The sequence below is a fragment of the Gobius niger genome (assembly GCF_951799975.1).
Source record: "Gobius niger genome assembly, chromosome: 5".
Lineage (NCBI taxonomy): Eukaryota > Metazoa > Chordata > Actinopteri > Gobiiformes > Gobiidae > Gobius > Gobius niger.
The window spans coordinates 23,442,884-23,465,684 of record NC_136856.1 but is presented as its reverse complement, the minus strand read 5'-3'; the positions used below and the strand labels follow the sequence as shown (position 1 = coordinate 23,465,684).

The 22,801-nt window shown below is 42.7% G+C and overlaps 1 protein-coding gene across 5 annotated transcripts in view; it reads right to left on the bottom strand.

Annotated features, from left to right (window-relative positions):
* Nucleotides 1-998: 998 nt before the first annotated feature.
* Nucleotides 999-22,801, bottom strand: part of diaph2 (diaphanous-related formin 2) — a 373,093-nt gene continuing 351,290 nt past the window's right edge. For 4 of the 5 annotated variants that reach the window (XM_079556319.1, XM_079556321.1, XM_079556322.1 and 1 more), the window contains one exon: nt 1,004-1,140. In XM_079556319.1, the coding sequence (XP_079412445.1) occupies nt 1,076-1,140 (65 nt within the window). In that variant the 3' untranslated portion in view covers nt 1,004-1,075. Of the gene's footprint in view, nt 1,141-22,801 lie in introns of all 5 variants that reach the window. The other variant, XM_079556323.1, reaches the window with a different exon arrangement.

Here is a 22,801-nt window from a genome sequence, read left to right as displayed (position 1 = left end):
CTTAGGGCTAGACACTGCGGGGAGGGGGTTCTGCTGAGGGGCAGTGGTTGGTTACTCGGCTGGTGACGAAAGGTCGGAGGCGTATCCTGGAGGTCGAGGGCGTTTCCTGAAGGAATCAGGCGTTTTATCCCTAAAATGGCCGCCATCAGAGTTTCTACAGATTACTCGAAAATACGTGAATGTGCCAAGGCAACACTTCAGGCATGGTTTTAATGAGGGAATGACTTAATAACATGATGTAAAGCTTGAAAAAGTCGATTTTGCATAATAGGCCCCCTTTAAAGGTCACTCGATTGCTGCCAGAAATGATATGCATTCAGTGTGAACCGTCCAGCTTTCAGGTCAGAGAGCTGCAGCCGAGGCAACCACTTAAACATTACGGCGCTAAAAATACAACTCATAACCGATTACAACGGGATCTGCAAGTCACCCAGGGGTCGGCCCTCGTGGCTTTCCGTGGGATATGTAATGCATGCTAAGATGATTTTTATGCCTGCGGAAAACGCTGTAAAGCCTGTAGGAGGTATTGGACAGAGATGGAGTAGCTGTCAGCGGGTTGCCAAAATGCGTGTTCGATATCTGCGTATTCCCTTTCGAGAGGACAGCTGCCCTGCCGGCACAAAGCATAGTAGAGTGTGTTCTTGTGAGTGGTTAAGCTTACATTATGGCGCGGTCCCTCTTGGCGAAGAGCCGGGTAAGAAAAACTCGAACACATTTGCATCTTTTAGGTCCAAATTGCCTCGTATTTTGATTAAAAACGGATTAGATTAGACGGGCCAGACTTTTGCAAAAATGAAAATTCAGGAAATCTTCAGAGAGCAGCAGTCTGGTAATGTATTTTTTTTTTTCCTTTTCAAAGTGATGAGGAAGAAGTGAATAAATATGTAAGGCTTGGGAATGAAATGTCTGATAGAGTTTCCTCAGTTCATTAAGACCTGCTGCTCGGTGATGGTAGTGTGCCGAAAGCGCAGCGGTTTTCGTGTCCCTCAGATGTGGTGGAGTTGGTGGTACAGGTCTGCGCCCCGTCGCCGGCCTCTTTGGCACTTGTCGAGCGTCCGCTGGTAAGTGCGGGCGATCATCGAGCCTGGTGGTTTGGGTTGTGCCGAGAGCGGGATCTTTCCAGGACTGCACGGCGGTTGTCTGCAAAGAGTGCAAACGAATATTAGAGAATGCAGGACATGCAATATTTAAAAACACAGAGCTGGCGGGAAAAATAAACCTGATCGTTCCCTGTTTTATGAGATTGCTAAAAGGGGATGTGTATATTTCTTTGAGGGCATTAAACACACGACAGGTTAGCTAGCAGCTGAGAGACCTGAAATGCACTCTGGATTATTACTTGAGGCCAACGTGAAGCTATCCGTACTACATCCCCTGAAATGACCTTCACAACACATGTAACTTTGATTGAAACCGCCGCCTCCTCCAATCTAAACTTCAGTTATAATTGTGCGCAAAACAAGACTGCGCTACAGGAGAGAGAAGAAAGGCAGAACACAAGAGAGCTTTGGGAGCGGAACAGCGCGGAGGGGGGCAGTACAGGCAGAGGTGAGGCGCTTGAGTCTGGTGTCATAGTAACTCATCCAAGCCTGCACTCGAGAACCCTCCGTCTATTCTCACCTCGCATAGGCACAGAGCAGAGCGAGCCCCGCACGCATCTATGAACAAACAACTGCACCGCCACAAAAACACACAGACACTTAGCTACAACAGGGAACAAAGACTGCAACAGAGACCAGACGGCTGCACTGTCTCTTCATTAAATCAAACATGGGCATATTAGCATAAAAAGAATGTGTGATAATAGTCTTTAATTCAATAGTGTGCATTTGAAATATTTTTACCAATTAAAAGATAATAATACAAGAATCACAAATGGTTCAAGGCCATACGATCCAGTGAAACAGTGGAAAAAGAAGCTGAGTGAGACATGTAATGTTTGGTACAAGCCATAATCAATAGCTTGCACCATGAATTTGAATAAGGCTTAGGACTGGAGGGTAATACATGTGCAATGGAATGAACGGATGATTCAGTCAAATGTTTCAAGGTCAAGTCAGCCACTTCCTACACATTTTGATGTTAGACCATTATAGAAACTCAAACTTTTCTATAAAAACCCGGAGCAGCCATCATTTTGAAAATAAAGTATTTCTGTGCCTGCAGCCAGCAGTGACAGCGAGCCATCTTGGTGAGTTTATGCTCAGAAAGTCAACTTTGTAGTTTGTTTGTGGCCAGCTCAGTGGCAGAGTCCTGCAAACACTTCCCTCTGCGCTTCAGTCACATGCCCAGAAATGCCCGTGGCTCTGCGCGGGCGGCCAGGTGGCTGTGGGGCTGGACACCACCAGGAAGTGTCACCACGGAGGTGACTGCAGGCACTCCCACACCGGACCCGCCCCTACCGCCGCCATGACGACCTGCCCATTACTCAGTGCCAGCTGCAGGGTGCCAGGCGTCCCGGGCTGGGCAGTGTTTAATGGCACTCATTCATCCATCATGTCAGGTAATGAGCTGAGAGTGACACACTCTAACGACTGCCACCATCAGAAAAGAGGGAGGGAAGAGAGAGCTCCTTCAGATTGGACAAGCGCACCCATGCAGATGGTGCACAGGAGGAGAGGAAGGGGAAGAGGAACCTCCACCGCAAACAACAGGGCTGTTACTTCAGTCCTACACACTTCACACCGAGTTGTTTGTTAGAGGAAGAATGCACACTTGACTTATTCAGCTAAGCATTTCCTGTCCACAGGTTTAGTACTTTGAACAGAAAGAGCAAAATGAGGACAAAGTGTAATCGAGTGACCGCACTTTACCTCTGCTCACCCTCTGTGAAAAATCTATGGCATTAAGGACTCATCTGAACAAGAGCACACTTTTAAATGTAAATGGATTAATCCTATTTATGTCCTTTCAGCTGTGAGCTCCCAGGTCAAATATGCACTGCAATTACTTTCACTTTGGTCTGATCAACTTAAACAGTCGCCAGACTCAAGCATGCATGATTAACAGTTGAAAGGGCAAATGAGTGAAGTATTACAATCAAGGAAATTGTTAAAAAAGTAACATATCATGCAGGTAAAATATGCAATCTGCAATCTATTTTTCTAAGCCAAGTTTCCTCATAAAAACAGCAAAGCTTAAATGTAACAAGTGCCTGTATTTGTACACAGTTTGCTTTTAACTTTGATATTGATGAGCCCCTTCTAAAACCACCTTAATTTCATTCCTCTTTCGAGACAGCAGATAACGCGATAGCAATGTGGGGCAATTAGAGTGGAACTTGTTAAGGTAGAGCTACAACATTTGTATACAGGATTTTTTTTGCACAATAATAAACTGAAAAGCACCTTTTTGGAGGTAATACTGTCTTGAGATACTACCTGGATATAAGGTAAAGCTTTTATACAATAAGAAGCAAAACCAAGGCAGGGAAGCGTAATGCAGACAACATGCGTCTCAATTCGAAGGGTCCTTGAACGCATCGCAATTGTTTTCTCATAAAGACTGCATAAAATCTCATCTTTTCCCCTCATATCACATCAATCTATCACAGCGATACTACAAACAGCAGCTATTTCTACTGGGAGGGACATTAATGCTAGTCTGGAATAGGAAACGCTTAACGTGTGCACACACACACCAGACAGAAACAAATTGAGAGGAGGGATCTGTGAAAAAGACAAACTCTACAGCGGGTGGGTTTTCTGGGAGCACTGATTGCGACGCTTTCTACAGCTATTGGTTTTGATGGCTTCTTTACCTGCTTCTCCCACCGGCGACATCTTTTTATTGTTTTCCCCCACGCCGAGTTACAGTAGGTGAAGACACAAAAGAGAAGAAGGCAGCAGGAGTCAAGAAATGTGACAATAGAACAAGGGCAGAGGAGATGTGGGTTAGAGCGCGACTTAATTAAACAGCGGCAGGTATTCAGTCTGCAAATAAAGGCGGGGCACAGACGAGGGAGATCAGGGGGATACACTGTTGACTGTAGACAGAAAAGTGAACGGCAAAATGCTGCGGGATAGCGGGATAGGCAGGGGTGTTTCGATCTTTGCGGGGCCGATACAAACAGCTGCTGGGAGTGATCCCTAAACCCTCGTCATTCAGTATTGTATTTGTTTGTAAGTTTTAGGTCAAAAACAGTGAAAAACAGTGACATAAAATTGACAATAAGTGATGAAAAAGCAACAAAAGAGACAACAAATAAAGTGCAGGAAAAGAGTCAAAAATACGCTAGGTCGGCTAGGTCTTTCCAATGAGGCGTTACACTGGGTGGCAGCAGCTTTAATCGTTCAGAGTAACAAAGAATGACGTTTGAATGAAAGGCATCCAAAGCAGAGTACAGCTGGGATTACGGTTGCTTTAGTTGTAGTGCAGACACAATCGCTACCACTGACCATGACAAGGTTCAACATGTTTTTGGGATCTTCTGTTTAGTCACATCAAACACAGTGAATCTCCAGTACAGTTAGGGCCCTACCCTCCATCTGAAGGTCTGAGATCAACTTACAGTCATTAAATTTGACCCCTTGTGAATAAACATGCATTGTGGTCTGTGGAAGTGCATGCCGTAGTTTTCTATCAATTCTTTTCAACTAGCACTTTTTTCCCCTTCTTCTTCTAAATGTTTTCCTGCCTCTGAGCTACAGAGTAATAGAGCTCCCTACGAGGAAACAAGATACTGGGCATAAATGGGATGCAGGCGCAGAGAAGCTATTTGTCCCCCGCTGAAAGTTATGGGGCGGGGAGTGCAAGAAAGTACATTTGCGGGGAACACAGGCTCTCAGTTAACGTTAAGAGTAATGGGGTAAAGGACCAGGGAGGGGCTGTCGGCTAAAATTGACTTTATATGTGGAAAGGAGCAGAAACGTAAGACTGCCATCTTGGGGTTTGTGTGTCTGGATGTTCAATCTTAATTATGAAGCGAAGTTCAGACATTTTGGACCTCAAACAGCATGCAGGCGTAAGGATTTTTATAAGCGATAATGAATGACGATAAGATTCAGGGAGAAAAAGACAGGTTTTACTAAAAGCATCATCACACGTTAGTGAACATTGATGTGCCTATTGTGACATGCACATCCAAATATTTTGTAATATATTGTTTATTTACTTCTAAATCCTATTTTGCAATGGTTCTATCATAAGAAATTCTTGAAACTCCACACCAATTCAATCACTTTTTCTTGCAGAAAGTTTCATGCTAAATTCAAATGCTGTATGGCAATTATTCTCCTTTCAACACCTTGATGTTCACACCTCTCATATCTTTCTCGATAGTTACCCTTTTTTGTTAATTAATTTTCATGTAATAGCTACAAGGGAATGTGTTAAAGCCGGATGTTGTCCCCTTCATATATAAGAGCAGCAAAGGCCTTTATATATATATATATATATATATATATATATATATATATATATATATATATATATATATATATATATATATATAAAGGCCTTTGCTGCTCTTGGGTCTCCATGGAAACAAATAAATATGCAACCCAATTCACCTGAGAGTGTTCCAGCCTCACAGGCGCTCCCCCATTTTCATCTGCAGCAGTGTCTTCCGGTGCTCGGCTGTGCTGTACGAACTAATACATGTGCTTGCTTTCAAACACTATTGTGCTGCACCTAAACGGCGTTATTTTCACAGTGAGGTCTGAGTGGACTGCCGTCACAGAGAAGTACCTCAGACAGCTCTGGATAAACACGCTGAGGCAAGATACTGAAATTCTCCCATCTCGGCGCTCAATGCAGTTTTGACTTCTTCACTTTTGGCCTTTTTCAACTTTTCTTAATCCCAAAACTCTCCAGGCACTCCTGGCTACAACTAATCCCCCAATGGACACCTAATTGTGCAATGTAAGAGGTGCACTATAAAAAAAATGGGCCCATAAAAACTGTCAGCAAAATGATATGTTAAATAAGAGCTCAAGAGCAATGCACATTTTGTATATACATTCTATGGAAGAGTAATGACATCTGCTACCATACACTCTGAACAGTGTTCCGATACCAGCGTTGTCGGGTATTGAGCGTATCTAGTTCTGACTGCAACAATTTGCTGGATGTCATTTTTAAACAGGAAAAGAGAATCCTATTGCACACGTTCTTAATAGTATGGGTCACCAGAGCACCCACAAGTACAACTACAGAAAGAAAACGCAAACTTCACATAAAAAGCCCCACACAGACCGAGATTAAACCAGTCCAGCAGTCCACGATAGATCCTTTGGTCAATTCAAAACAAAAGCACCAGGATAAACATATATTTGAATGCTTTGCATTTACAATTTTGAGGTCTTTTTACTCTGACAGTTAGAGTACTCTCTGTGATGTATCAGTTTCCTGCAAATACAAGTGGAAAACTGGTATCTGTGGGATCTGGCATATGCGTGTACAAAGCTGCATTTGTGCCTGACAGTTTGTATACAGAGTTTGAAGGCGTAGTGACAGTGCAGAGAAATAAACGGTAACGAGGATTTGTTTGGCAGAGAGTGCACTGGTCATAACACATGCAATCAGTCCTGACAGTGCCATGAACCCAGTTAATCTGCCTGTGCCACTATCACCGGTGCGGCCATGCACAAGCTCAGCAAATCAGGAGAGTGACCCACATTCTTAGCATCATTTTCTATTTGTGGGATCTTCATGTTGGCAACGTACAGTGTTTTTGGAGAGAACACATTGTGAGTGTGACTGTAACCTGTTACCTGTGTTGGAAATACTTATTATATATAAATAACTTTCGTCAAGTCAAATGAAGGACTAACTTCATTGGTGAATCAACAAATTAAAAATAAGATGTGAACACACTTTTTACATAAATATTTCCGATTGTAAATCATATTTTCTCATTGAGGCTGACAAAGGCTAATGTGTTTTTTGCAAAGTCAACTTTAGTAGGTGCCGATTATTGCCACAGCACCAAATGCCCACAGTACGTTTATGTTTATACACAAATCCCTCTGTGACTAAGAAAAGTTTGTCTTCTCCAATCGGAAAGCTTTGACAGTTTTCTAGTGGGGGACCAAATAGAAGCTGAAAATAAAAGTGCTTGTCCATGTAACACCTGTGTGCACTGTGCACCTTATGCCTTCTGTGGGTATACGTGTAAACTCCAAAAGAAATCCATCACTCCCCTTGAAGCTGGGCTAACATTTGTTTTTTTGATTGAAAACAACAAGCCCAGCACACATGGGCCCGATGTCTCGCCGGGCCCCTCTGGTTCACAAATCTCCTTAAAAATATCTCTGCAGGACTTGATTCCTGAGTCACGGAACAATGCCTCTTGGCGGTGTGGGATGCCGCACGGCCCAAATGAACAGTTATATGAAAACACTTTGCCATCGATCCGAGCCCGAGGCAAAACTCCCATTCATGATTGTCCTCTCAGCAGTCAACTTTCACCAGGCAGGCTTCAACTAAGTCTGGCCATGAAACAAAACAAATATCCTCTCGAGTCCATCTCTTAAAAAAAAAAGACAGCTACAAGAGAAAAGGCAGCACCTGTTTGCCAGCTTTACTTTCGACTTTGACATGGCCCGGCGCTCAGGTCTTCACAGCAGGCCTGCTGGGCACTGGTCTGAGGACATGGTGTTATTATGCCCACTTTAACATCTACGTTTTCTGCACCTCTACTAATATTAGTATAATGTTGCTTTTCAGCTTTTGACAATAAGAGTGTTTGTTCCACCATCTTTATTTCATTTCCTTAGGGCAGGAAGCGTACGTGTGGCACCATTACCCTCTCTAGGTTATCTTTTAACTTTTAACTGGAATGAATGTGTTATTAATTTGGAAAGGGACATGCTGGTCAAATGTGCTGTCAAAACGTTTCCATGAATCACTGCTGGATATCCGCTGACTTTAGTTGGATTTTAGGGACAAAAATCACCAAAATAACAACGATCACGATCTGCCATAATTAATGGAAGGCAGTGTGGATTTATTGCTTGGGGTGGCTCTTGTATCAAATACACGGTGTAGCAGAGTAGGTCTGGAGATTTGGGGCTTCAGCAGAGCAGGGCCGTGACCAGGAGGCTGCAGGCAGGAGCCATGGAGAGCACAGATGGGGCTGGGGCAGAGCTGAGCCAGGAGAAAGTCATCCATCAGGCCAAGCGCTTCGTGCCTAGGGGGCCCGCTCACTGATCCTAGAAGACTGATCGCGCCGCAGTGGGAGGCCGGGCCCTCACTGCACGGACAGCAGTGTCTGGCCCGCTCCACTGAGGCTTGATCTGAGAGGGGCCGAGCCAAGGCGCTGACCTGCTTCGGCTTGGATTCGGAGGCAGAGTAGACTAGATTACAGATAATGGAGTTTTAAAACATGCCATATGAACTAAGTGCGGGGAGTGACTTAGATTCATATCTGACATCTGAACCTAAACAACAGTCTGTATAATGCAAACAGACATGTGTCTAAGAATAACAACCTTCAGTCAGAACTCTTACACTCAGCTCCCCTGGTACTTCACTTATAACACTGTAAGAGCTGATGAAGTGATAGAATGTAATGACTTTATCAACGTTTCCGTCAGCCAGAGAGGTCAATAGTGGCACGAGCCAGGTCCACGACAGCCAAAACTCTGCGGATGATTGACAGGTGAATGAGCAGACAGAGAGATAGTTAGACAAATGGAAGCTAAGATATAGTCTGACAGGCAGATGGGCGAGTAAATGGATGGTTTGGCAGCATGATAAGGTAAATAGGCTGATGGATTACCAAACAAATGTGGGAGGAGGAAGAAAAAATCAGAGAGAAGAAAGAGGAAGAGGAGCTGCCTGCAGACAACACCAGATAGGAAGCCAGATAGGCTGATAAACACAGATGGATTGTGTTGATACACAGGGAGGTGGGGCAAGATCGATAGATTGTTTTATTCTATTTGCCTGGCAAACTGGAGATTTGATGTGGCTGGTATCAAGGCGATCTGTTTCCAAAGATGCCAGGCGTGACTGTTACAGATGGTGAGATAGCGACACGTCTCAATCTTTGGCTAGCCCCAATTGAGTCTAGCTAAGCTCTCAAGCCATCAACACCTCGAGTGTCTTCCTCTGGGTCTGACATGCAAACACGGTCAAATCCCATTTGTCATAAAGATGGGTTTTGCACAAACTTCAACTATTTTGGGTATAATAAAATAAGTACATGATAGAAGAGATATAAGTATTGAAGAAACTGAACCTAAGGCAAAGTGAGGATAGGGGTGTTGTAAAAGAATCCTAAGGGAACATAACATGCTAAAATCCTCAGAATGGCGAGGAATGGCTGGGATTCTACCCATCCGCTACAATTTGAGCAAAACAATATGGATGCCCTGACAAGTGGATGCCTCATTACTGCTGCTTGAGTTTATCATGTCAAAACGGAAGACAAGGGTATGTGAAGTTTAGAGGCAAGGGCTCTCCTTGTTAGAAAAGGTGGCTTTCCAGCTTGGCTGCTTGAGGGACACGGGGTTCACCCAAACAGCCTTGATGAGTGTTGCGGGGCTTATAATAGACAGTAAAGGCCCAGAAAGCATGCCCTTTAGAGGTGCCGCATCTCTCACAGTCTGACAGCTTACAGGGCCTAGGCGGCACAATGACACCTTCACCGAGCTCTCCAGATGACACCCAGGTGCACACACACACATGCACCATTTCACCATCTGCACCGAAAGTTTGGATGCAATTACACATTCATAAACAAATTCATAGACAAAAATACACACTGATCCATTTGCAATGCACAAATATTTCCTGACAAGTAGAATCTTACTATTGAGCTGACAGTGGTGGCTCTTATAAAACAGGGTGGCTATGAAAACAGCACACCTTCGCTCCATTCCAAGAGAGGGACTCATAGAGGTAAATAGTTGTTTGTGTCATGTTAAGGGTGCAGTACAACTTCCTCACTGTTGGCAAAAATAAGCAGAAAGTCCCCCATTTCCAGGAATAGTGTCAGATTTCTGTCTGTACATAGGGGGAGAAAAGAAATATCAAGGGTGCTTCTTCTAGTTTGTAGGAGGAACACTGTACCACAGACTTTTTACTGAATCCAAGTATATCTGGAAGCAAGTACTGCTCCTTTATCTTTGTCTGTTTGGAGTTCAGGGCTATAACGTGAGTCATTAGTGTCCAAGTACAAATTAACTAAAAGTACAAAGTTCGATGACCATAACCAAGCACTAAGGAAACATTCACTATGATTTCATTTGAGTGGTGAGATAAAATATTTAAAATGGAATTTGTGCTTTCATCATGAGCAATCACATTGAATCACACTTATATGAAGTAGTTATATCTATTTGTTAGAGACATACAACATTTATTTTCCTATATTTTAAAGTTATTTTAAGTGCAAATGTGATGCCTGGGAGATCAATTCACAGCCAATTGCAGTATGACTCATTATCAATAATAATTACTGTAGGCCTGTTATTAATGAATCGAAATGACTCTATTTTCTCCTTTTGTTTTATGGTTCAGCCTTTGTCTTGTGGATGTCGTCTGGGTGATTATGAACGCTTAACAAATCCTATAGCTAAATATCTTATTAATGGCTTAAGATGCTGAGAGGGGGCAACAGTGGCACAGTTAGTAGAGCGGGTAGTCTCTTGATCAGAAGGTCGAGGGTTCGAAGCCCAGCTCCCACAAATGCACATTGTCGACCAAAAATATTAGCTTTGACAGTGCTACGGTCTATCTTCTTTCCGAAACTTTTCTGAAACTTTTATTCAATAATTTGTGTTATCCAAACCACACTGCTTGAGAAAACAAAACAAGGAGGCGATAATTGCAATGGGTTAAAACTGCATCCAACTGGAGATACATAAAATATGCTTTCTTTCTAGTTCTCGGTTGTTTTCACTTGTACATTATGCATTGGCTGGCAGACTCTCATGAAGTCAGGGGTCAGACGTGGAGTTCAAATGGTCAGTTCAAAGCAGGGTTTGGTGATTGACAGCTTGTTTTGGTGAGAACTCCGGGCCAAACAGCTGCCGTTGTTTTTCTTCTGCAATCCTCGCCATCGCGCAATCTCGGTCTACTCCAGGACCCCTTGCCACGGAATCCTCACAGCAGTTAATAAAACATGGTGTTGCGTGTTATTTATTTATTAATAGCCTTTTTGATGTGTCCCAGCGCAGCCTGAGAGTGGAGCTGGAGATCATAGGAGCCTGTGCAAGTGAGCTGCAGTTGCTTTTTCCTCCACGCCGTCACCATCAGACCCATTTGGCCCGAGTGAAGATGCTCCCTTCTGCTTGCGTGAAGGGGTACCGGCTGGGTGCACTTCCAGTAAAAAAAACAACTCCCTTTTAATATAAATCTTTCATATCCAGAGATGTTTCCTCATGTACACAAAACACTGCATCCATTCCCACGGTGGGGCACACTTTGCTAGCTTCATGTTTCGCTTGTGCATCATCGTAGAGGCTGTCACCATGGGGTTTGGTATACAAGGTCAGGGCAGTGGTGGCAGAGTATAGATCCAAGGAAAAAAATATAACGATTATATATCAATTCAACCAATACAAACATTTGCTATGCATATTTTTATGAATATGTCAAGTAACTTGTTTGCTTAGTACCGCTAAGTAAACAAGTTCTCTGGCCAGAAATCCACAATTGCTACTTTGCTGCCTACGGGTTGGAGGCCCCAATACACACTAATAGAATCAAAAAGAAGAAGCTAACAGGCTAACGGGCAAAGCTAACTGCGGGCTAGAGCCACTGAAACGTATTTACAGCTTTACAGCAAGTTTGAGTGAAAAAAAATATCTCCATTGTGTAATTGGATGTACAATATCCCTCTCTCCCTTTGTCTTTTCTGTCAGCGTATTTACTCTCACGGACAATTAATGAGCTTATGGCCACTGCAGCATGAGTTACTGAGTACTGATTTAAATATAGCATATATATATATATATATATATATATATGTATATATATATATACATATATATACACACATATATATATATATATATATATATATATATACATACATATATATATACATATATATATATATATATATATATATACATATATATATATATATATACATATATATATACATATACATATATATATATATATATATATATATATATATATATATATATATATTCTAAAATAAAACAAAATTGGACATACATTTATTCCCGTTTTTCAATTAGCTGGTGAATATGTCAGCGCAGCAGTCCTGCAGCGCAAACACAGATGAATTGGTCGTGCCTAATGCTGTGTGACGGTCGGTGTCTTTCACCAGCGCACTGCAGCTCACTGAGGAGGTGTGCTGCTGTGGTCATATATGATCTGATGCCTCTGTGCATGTGCTGCCTCACAAAGGTTACTGCTGCAGCGCCTGCAGGTCCTCTCTACACACAGACCAGACATCTCAAGCGACAATGGATTCTGTGTGAATGAAAAATTCATCCAGTGCTTTCACTTATTCATCAAGGAGGAAGATTTTTCTGCAGGGATGCCCTCCAGAGATGTGGCGCTCACATGCCAGGCAGCCGCCGCCACTTTACCCACCAGCTTTTCAATAAAACAAGCAAACAACACAATTCCAACACCTATAAATAAGTGATCGTTCCTGAATAAAGTGCTGTACACAGAGCCCTCCATGAGGCCACCCATCACTCTTTAATAGTAGCAGTACCGGCCAAAGTTATTTCTATCCCTCCTTTTTGGTTCCCTGGCTCTATCTAAGGGCAGCTCAGAGAACAAAGTGAAGCTAGCAGAGATGGGAATGCATCGGTGCTCTGAGATCATGATGGTGCCACCACCTGCTTCAGAGATGGTTAAGATACAGCAATCTGTTCCATTATTAATGACCCTATCAACATGCACTTTCGCTGGCTTCTGTCGTTCAAACACACAAACTCACACGCCAACTTTCCTCCCAGTTATTTTCGCTCCTCTTTCTGGAGACAGGTTGTTCACAGCAGTTTGAACATTCAGAGTGGGGGCTCGCCAGATGCTTGGGCGTCTGTCAATGCGGTGCTATTGTTAGCTAGTTTTTGATGAGATTTACATGGCAGAAAAGCCATCAAATAAGATATACTACAGAGAATATGAGGAGGATCTCACCTAATCCGCACACCTGCGTCTTGGCAGCACCAAGTCTTGTTTCCTTCCACACCAATGCACATGCTTTCGAAAATGCACAACCACCCACCAACTCCGGCAAAATCAAGGCAGCAAATTTAGCCTCGAATTGGGGAGTTGCACAGCAGCTTGAGTCTGATTTCGATGTGGCTTTTCCAGCTCAAAGGCTCACAATTATCATCCTTGTTGAGAAAAAAGGAACATTCAAAGATACATGCCTCCCACCTGTGCGCGGAGACACTGGGAGCATAAGCATGTAATGATTTCATATCCAGTGCCCTCATTCCGCTGTCTGGAGTCATTTTACAAGAATCCAGCCATTTCACCTGCACTATACTGACGGGCAAGCACAGGCTCACTGGTCAAAGCCTGACGCTGAATAGGGCAGAATTGTTTTTCCTTTTCTATTCTAAAAATCTCTACACTTTATTAGATGAAAAATGTTGTAAAACACCATAATAGGTCTGCAGTAGTGGTATCTGTATTTCTATATCTAAATACTTATGTCACTATGATAACCCAAGAATATGAAGCCATTTTCTTGGGAAGCCTCATGGTTTCCGCATCCCAGGACCCAGATGTGCTCAGCCTGCTTGATCTGTGGACACATCTGGTACGTACAGCGCCGCCAGCTACTTGTCTCTTCACCTGCCGCATTCACAACAATGAACATGGTGGACTGATTATTATGATTATTATGGTTATTATGTACATGCAATGCCTGGGGTAATGTTCTTCCATACATCCACACGTATGAGAAATAAACATAAATCAACTGTCGACAGGCGCGTGTGTTTTGAAGAGCTCCCGGGGATGTCATGGTCAGTGAGTAAACTAATTATAGAAAACAACATTAGGTGCTAATACACTCAAGGGACAAACTGGTACAACAAGGTTCCCTGAGAAGATACATTTGTGGTCAACTGAGATCTGACACTGGGTCATTTTTTTGTTCTTATCTTATTCTTTTTATTTATCTCAATGTTTTCAGTGCTGGCTATATATATACATATTTATATATATATGGATCGATGCCCCCCTTATTTAGTAACTTGAAAATAGACTTGAGCGCTGAAGAATAACAAGTAATCATTGGAAGGATAATTGATAGCGCTTTGAGAAAAAGCTGTACAATTTTGCACCTTCCGTCCAAGTGCATTTTAAAAAATTGGTTCCGTCTAATGTGCTAACTATCCGCTATAGAACGGAGCGTCTTTGGGAATAAAATGTGCAGTGTTTTTTGGCACAGCTCTTGGACTCACAGTATTTTAACAGTGTTTCTGCTGCCAACATGGAGAAGTGAACTGTTCAGTCACTTTAAATGTGAAACAACACTGCTTTGATTCCAGCCCACATTCTCTGCTCAAGTGTTGTTTTTTTTTACATTTAGCTCCTCGACTTCCCGGGGGTGCTCATTCCACATATGAATCAGGCAAAATTCTCTATATAATGTGCAGAAAATAACAATTTAGGTAATCCCCAAAGATGACACATCAATTTCAATCAAACTGTTTTTTTTTATTTCTTTAAGCGCTTGTCATATCCAAGCTTTAGATTTGTGACAATTTCATTCAAGAGCATAATGATGTAAACAAATTATGCTGGTTATACAAGATTTATTATTATTTTTTATCCCTGTGCTATTATTTTTTTGGTCATTATCATTATTTACTTATTTATTTATTGATGTATTTCCGTTTATTTCAAAGGCCTTTAAATGCTTTTTAACACCTGCAATAATATGTCCTCCTGGATAAACATTTTTGTCTCTCGGCTTCCAGGGAGTGTTTTGTGTGAAAAGACCCATTGCGGCGTCCCTTCAGCGCAGAGCACATCCAACCTGCTCTGATTGGAACAGAACTGGGTCACCTGTGTGCTGGCTGCCGGTGGCAATCCGAGCCCCACGGTTAGTGCTGCTCCCCGGACTTCGGTGTCAGAGCCACGGCCCGCGGCTACGCACCTGTGTCCGCGCTTCTTCACTGGGATCAATTAGCATTAAAGTTTCACAGCGCGCTCTGCTGCTCCCGCCGCGTGGACATAGTGTTCACTGGAGGGCTAGAGCCGAGCCAAAACAAGCCTGACAGGCACATGAAGGGACACATGGATTTGTCCCAATGCACCACACGTCGAGTCAACAAGACAGGAGTGCACTGTTTCTCTCTGTCTATATTTCAATACTCTCTGTGCATTATAGAATATTATAGAATATCTTAACATTATTGCGATTGTGGTTAGAGTTGTGCTTGTAGAGGTCTAAAATACTGGCTCAGGATGTTTCTGTCTAATAAGACTTCATGGAGACGACATATTTTGTTCTCAGTAGAGGATGTTACCAAAAATAATTGCAGCCTTTGCGACTTGCTATATGCAAACCATTCAAATGGCAATTTCTCCTGCAGCTCACTTTGTTGCAACAATGCTCTTGCTCAGACTAATTGTGGCTTGTTTTCCCAGTTAGTATCTGCTTTGAGTTTGGTCTGTTGGACACACAAATAAGCCATTTTAGCTACATCTTGATGATAAATTGCCAGTTAAGCTATCCACTGAAGAAAGTTGCACTGCTACTTTTCCAGTGTTTGGAGCAATTTCCGTCTTGTGACGCCTTAATTCAGAAGATTCCCTTGTGTGAACACCAAACATCTCTGTATAACTAGCCATTAAAAAATAAAAAGCAAAAACCATGCAGTGTGAGTTTCTTATTTAGTGGCAGCATCTGAAAAGTGTCAGTCTAATACAAAACAATACCACATACATATTCTACTACTAATACAACATACATACCTAGATACAAAACTTTTCCAACTGTAGCCAAATACATTAAAACGCTCCCAAAAATACATAAATAAATAGACTCCCGGTATGTAAAAGAGCATCAGGAGCACGTCTGTTTGTTTATGAATCACAGTTTTCAACACTTGGGGCTTTAAAGCCACACCACGTAGAATTTTAATAAATGAAATTGAAATTCAAGCATTTATTTTATGACAGATATTTTCATCACTGAAATATACCTCATAAATGTACAAACAAACATGTGCCTTTGCTATGAGTGGCTCAGCTCTATTAAGACATGACAGTAACTTTACCAGGAGTGGGAGTGTGTCCAGCTCGTCTCCATGGAGATGTGACTAAAGTCAGTAGAATCTGAGATTTAAATAGGTTTTAGTTTCTCATCCAAAGCCATTCTTTGATAACCCACAGCAGAAAGAACATTTCTTGTGTTGAGCTCGTCATTAGGAGAAGGTTAGTCAGTATAGTCCAAAAGGTTACACAGTGTGCCTTTAAATAAATATTAAAAGTTCAGGAATCTTGTCTTTATCCATGTGTTGTTATACTGTACTTGATGGTGTGTGGTGCTGGTCGTAACATTGAGTGAGCAGTATTTAACACTATGGATTAACGACAAATGACTGTGAAGCGGTGGTGCGGCAGTCCAGCCCTTAACCACATCTATCACATGTACAAAGTGTGTTCACAGCATGGAGCGGTGCCGCCAGGGGATGATCAATAATCTGCATGTCGATTTGCAAACGCAGGCTAAATTACAGCTGCAGTCTGTCTATGTATTAAGAGCAGTGCGTTTCCCACTGTTTTACAGATAATATTTAATATATAAAGTAAGAAAAATGGTAACTAATTCATGCTCCTAAAACATATGTAATGAGACAAAGCATCTAGTCAAGATGCTTTGGCGGCACGGTAGCACACGGTAGCACAGCGGTTAGTGCTTGTGCTTCACAGCTAGAAGGTCTGGGTTCGATTCCCACCAAGGACGGGGTCTTTCTGTGTGGAGTTTGCATGTTCTCCCCGTGTCTGCATAGGTTTCCTCCGGGTACTCCGGTTTCCCCTACCACTAAAAACATGTACAATAGGCCAGGATGTATGAGAGTGTGTTTGAGAGTGCGCATGGGGGACGACGGATGAAAATTAGCCTAAGGCTACAATCCGGTGTGGCTTGTTCATTAACTTGCACTGTCCCTACCAAATAAACCATAAATAAAAAATAAATAAATCCGTCAGGGGAGAAAATAAAGACAAGAAAATAAAATGTACAATGATTAACAGAAAACAAAAAATTAATTAATTAATTAAGGACAAGCATAATCTAGAACAGCCTTTTAAGTTGTTGCTTACGTACTAGTGGTTACTAATACAACTCTCAGATTTTGGTCATTAGAAATGACCAAAATCACTCACCACTGAAGACTGACTGTACTATGTCTAGTTTTCCATTGGCAAAAACGATTAAAAGCCTGATGGTTTTACTGCTCTGTTCCTCCCTCATTCCACTGACTCTACATCACTTTGAAAACACTTTCCCCTCACACGCTTAAACAGCCTGACTGAACTTTTGACTGTACAAACCACTCCTGGGGAAAAAAAAGAGAAATTTAGAAAGATGATGAATGAGTCCAGAGTGATGTATCCTTAAATGACGGTCTATCAATGTAGATGGGAGAACAAAGCTGGTGTCATGGTGGGAATGTGAAGACTTTTCCTAAGCTGGTACAGAGATGGCACCCTCTTGATCAAAATAATAGGCGGATCATATAATTTGTCTTTGGTGAGAAGTGTTTTACTAATGACAGCAACCGCCTTTAGCGTTCACATTGCTTTGATAATCCATGGGTGTCCTGGAGAGTGTGTAGGCTACGAAATCTTTTTGCTTCTGAAATATCATATTTCAAGTTTCTCGACAGCATGAGAACAATAGACAAAAAATATCTAAGACTTTAAGTCCTCCATATGCTTCAGCTACAGTAATGTTTATTGTAACCACAATCAAGGATATTTGTTAAGCTATAATTAGAGGATACTTCTTGCTTTCACTAGTGTCATATAGACTTAAGTGTGATACTATACTAAAACCATTTTCTTAATGAAAAAGTAAGCAGTCACAACCTTGTATCATTCAAGCTATTTGTTCAAAATCCATTACATCTACATATTTTATTAATTTGAGACAACGATACCTCACTGCTGACATGCGTGCACCATCCACTTTGATCTTTAACCAATCTCCTATCATACGAGACACCAGTCCAAAAGCAAACAGATAGTCAACAAGCAGGGGGTATGGTTTGTTGTGAAAAGTCGGCGCAGTTCCTAGGGTAGTCACCCTGGGGTGCTTTCCCACCGCCATTTGTTCCGAGTGTGCGTTATGTGTGTGCGTGCTTGTCGTTGCCACGGAGAGAAAAGAGCACTGAGGGCAGCTGTACCTGCGCTGCCTTGTGGTTGTCTCTTGACAGTGGCCTTCACATCACGGCATGTGCCTGAGCATCGGATCTGACAGGCCTGACCTCCACGCCACATCAGGACGGCACGGCTCGCAAACACATGATGCCACTTACATGGACGTAATACACACATACCTGGGGACAGTATGTGAAGACATGGATACGGACAGCACATGGTGGCACCAATAAGACGGTTATACATATCACTTTCAGGGTCACTAATTAGGCTAAATATAGATCTAAGGAGGTCATAATATTTCAGGAATGCATTAATGTGGAGCCACTGGCGAATTAACATCAACGATGACTAGGAAGGGGTATTATGTCCAACGATCGGTACGGGCAAATATTACGACACTTCACAATCTCAAGAGATCAAGAGATTTATACTATTGCGAACACCTGCATAAAAAACCTGTATCAGCGGGCTAAAGATTTTAAATAAGGAAAAGAAGCACTTCACCCACTTTCACTCTGAGTTGTCTAATAGAAGCCTTCGGTCCAAAACTCTCTAAGTTACAGCTCTATTTAAAAGCATGCTGCAGCTCAGACTGTACTCCCCCTGGCTGCCTCCCACATGCCCCACCGATACACACATTTCAATAGGGATTCCAGCAGGGTGGCTGAAGACAGCACGGTAAACAAAGACGCAATGAGAGAGAGAGCGAGAGAGAGCGAAGGGAGAAAAGAAAAAAAAGGCAGAATCAAAGGCAGAGGTGCTCCTGCTATTGTGACAGAGCAGAAAATCATTTGCAGACAATTTGTGGCTCGTTTTGAAGCGTTTTTTTGTGTGGCACTGACACATATACAGACGGGGAGGAGGGATGAAGGCTGTCGGGTTTGGTGGTAAACTTTGACTTGGATATTTAAAATGTCAAGCCGTTTGTTCTTTACAATGCCGCTTTCCTTCTGTGCAGCAGAATTGTCGGCTAATCAGAATTTGTGTTGGATCTGTCAAACTGAAAGCAGTAATTGATGGGATTTGACGCCGGGTGATTGATAGGAGCGGAAGAAGCACTGAGACTTGCGTTTTTCAGCCACAGTAAATAATAAACAATGAATTACCTTTGCACAATGTGTGAAACTCACTTGGATGATGATTTCATTTGGCAACTCCTCAACACTACAATCAATACCGGGCAACACAACCGGCTTTCCTGATTGGCCTTATTGTGGTCCGCCTAAACACGCAGTCATTACAAGCAAAGTTGTATCCTCCGCACTCCTTTAGCTGACATATTTACCTGGCCAGCCCGCGGCTAATTGAAATGAAGTTAGGTGACCTTTGTGGTACCTATCTGGCCCTGCTTGTTCCACTGGGCCCTCACCATATATCATTTGCTATAGCCTCATAAATCAGCCTGTTGAACTGGGATGCAATGATGGTCCCGACCTTTCTCATGACATTTCCAAATGGCCACATCCTCTACCTAGGATCATGGCGGCATGAAAGGCACCCACCCATGGTATATGAAGATGAGAACGAAGCTGGCCCAGCAAGCACAGGACAGCAAATAAAGCACTCATGTTGGCAAATGCCACAGGGAATTGGCACATGTTCACAAAAGCGGCTCATAAAGTGAGAAATTCTTTCCTATGACATCTCCTGCAGCTTCTACTTCGAAAACTTCAGTCTTACTACAACACCAGATACACTGCATTCCAAATTACTATGCAAATTGTATTTCAGTGCCATAAAGGTAAATTTAAAAAGTTTTTCAATGAAACTCATGAATGGTATTGTGTCTAGGGGTCTTTGAATCATTGTGCATAAACCGTCTATCTGGCCTCCCCTAAACTGTTAATTGAATGCTCATGAACAGAAACAGCTACTGTGTGCCCAGAAATACATATAGACTTTCTTCTATGGTACAAAAAGAAGAACTGTGCTTTCCTGAACAAAATCATCCACCTGCATGACAACGCACCATGTCATGCTGTAAAGAATACCTCTGCATCATTGGCTGCTATGGGCATAAAGGCGAGAAACTCATGATGTGGACCCCATCCTCCCCTGAACTCCTCAACCCTATTGAGAACCTTTGGAGCATCAACAAGCAAAACATCTATGAGGGTGGGAGGCAGTTTTCATCCAAACAGCAGCTCTGGGAGGCTATTCTGACATCCTGCAAACAAATCCAAGCAGAAACTCCCCCAAAACTCACATTTTTTATGGATTTAAGAATTTTGAAGCTGCTATCACACAAGGGCTCCTATGTTGAAATATAACTTCACCTGTTAAGATGTTTTTTGATAATTATGATCTCCTAATGCTGCATATTCAACAAATGACAATTTTCAGTTAATTACAAGCTTTAAAATGTATTGAAACGATTAGTTGCATAATCATTTGGAACAGTATTTTTGAATAAAATTCCAGAATCACTGGGAGATTTTTTCAACCACATTCAAAGGATTCTCTAGCAGTTAAAGACTTTAAAATTATGCTGACTCTTATTTGAGTTGACAATTTAGAAAATCTTCGAAAAATGTAATTTGCATAATAATTTGGAACGCAGTGTATACTAAACCCAAACTAAGACGGGGGACATATCATTTTGGTTAAAATGTATTGACTCAAAAATATAAACTTGAACTAGAAGTGCTCAGTTGGTCTGGTAGTTTTGTAGGAACAGGAGGTAATACTGTAGTTGGAATATTGTAATAGATTATCACCCAATGAGCTAAATTCACATACAAAAGAGCTTATTCTTCATTGAGCAATGGCCAATCATTTGTGCTCTCGAGGTCGGAGATGTTCGAAGAATAATTCAATGCCCACGCAAAGCAAAAATGGTTGGGAACCATGACAGTATAGTTTAAAAATGCTGTAATATGGAGTGTGGTAATTCAGTGTATTTTGTCCACAACTTATTGTAAAATAGTGACAAAAAAGAAATCTTCACTGCACAAGTGTTATACATTTTCTAAGAAGCCGATCACAAAAGCTATTGTAAGGCACGTTTCATTGCAGAGGCCAGGTGGTTTTACTCATTCTTCTGTGCAGCTCCCTTTGAAGAAGAGCCCGACTGTACTCATTCTATGCAAATGCAACACAAGCCGCTTTCTCTCCATTCTGGCTTGGTTCTAAGTATAAACCGGCTGTGTGTGTGAGTGTTTGTGTGTGTGTGCGCGGAGGGGAGAGAAGTAAAGGTCCACTTGTGACAAGCCTACTGGGAATTTGAACATCTGGTGGACCGGCTGCTCCTCTGGTTAACATGCTCCTCCTCAGTGGCCCCCGATGACACAGTCCCAGGTAGCACATCCACACGCGCCCACGGACACAAATACATATGGACACAGGCGAGTCAGGTGCAAGCGCACATGTGGGCTACAAAGCACACAAGGCCCTCCAAAGTTGTCAGACACTGCCCTTCACTCCCATTCACCGCTCTCATGTAAATGGCCATTGATCATGACAAACAGAAGGCAGATCATTCACGGGATGATGGTGAACAGCAACTATGACCAGTTTACACCAGATGCTCTGTGTGGGAAATGTCATGTTTATGGCAAGGTGAAGCCTCTCCACTCAGACTAGTACTCCCACATCCTCCTTTCAATCGACCTGTGGCATCTTTTCTCCCCCTGTCTGTCTCCATCACTCATTTGCTCACTCAAACATGTTTGTTTAAAGTCATCACTCATACGTCAACTGGCTTCAGGGAAATGCCATTCGCACAACGTTGGGAGGAGCTACGTGTTAATTTACAGGAGGCTAATGTTATCGACGGAGGTCATGTTTCTAGTGTGAGTGTGTAGTCAGGAAAGAGGAGACAGAAGGAAGACGGGCAGGGTTTTCCTTTTTTCTAAAAGGTTGAGTTACTTGATAAAAGTGGCAGCCGGACTAGAATGATTGCACACTGCCCGCGGGGCTGCCATTTGGCGCCCTAGGCGAGATTTTGGAGTAATAACTCCGAGCTGCCCGCTGGTCCCATGCACGCGCACACTAATATGGTGAGTGCCATGTGTTTAGGGGACATTGCGTTCATTTCCCGAGGAGGTTTCTCGAAACACACCATACCTCGCGGCAACATTTGAACAACCGTTTTAGTGTTACTGCATGGCAAAACCTTTTGTTAACCATGTCCACAACAAAGAGAGGCCAAGGACAGGTGTATGTATTTGCAAATAAAATACAGTATTGAAATTGCAAAGCTCATAAAGTGTGTTCGCGTGGAGACGATGGCCTCCAGACATCTATGGACAACCCAGAGAGTGGAAAATGTTTTTGTTGGAGGTGGGAGTTGAAGACCCCACTGACAGAGGGATCCGCCAGACGTTCCCAGCAGACCCTCACAACACGCTTGGGCCTGCCAGGTCTGATCGGCTTCCTCCCCTGCCAGCGGATCCAGCTCACCACCAGGTGGTGATCGGTTGACAGCTCAGCCCCTCTCTTCACCCGAGTGTCCGAGACACGCGGCCGGAGATCAGACGACACAACTACAAAGTCGATCATCGACCTCCTG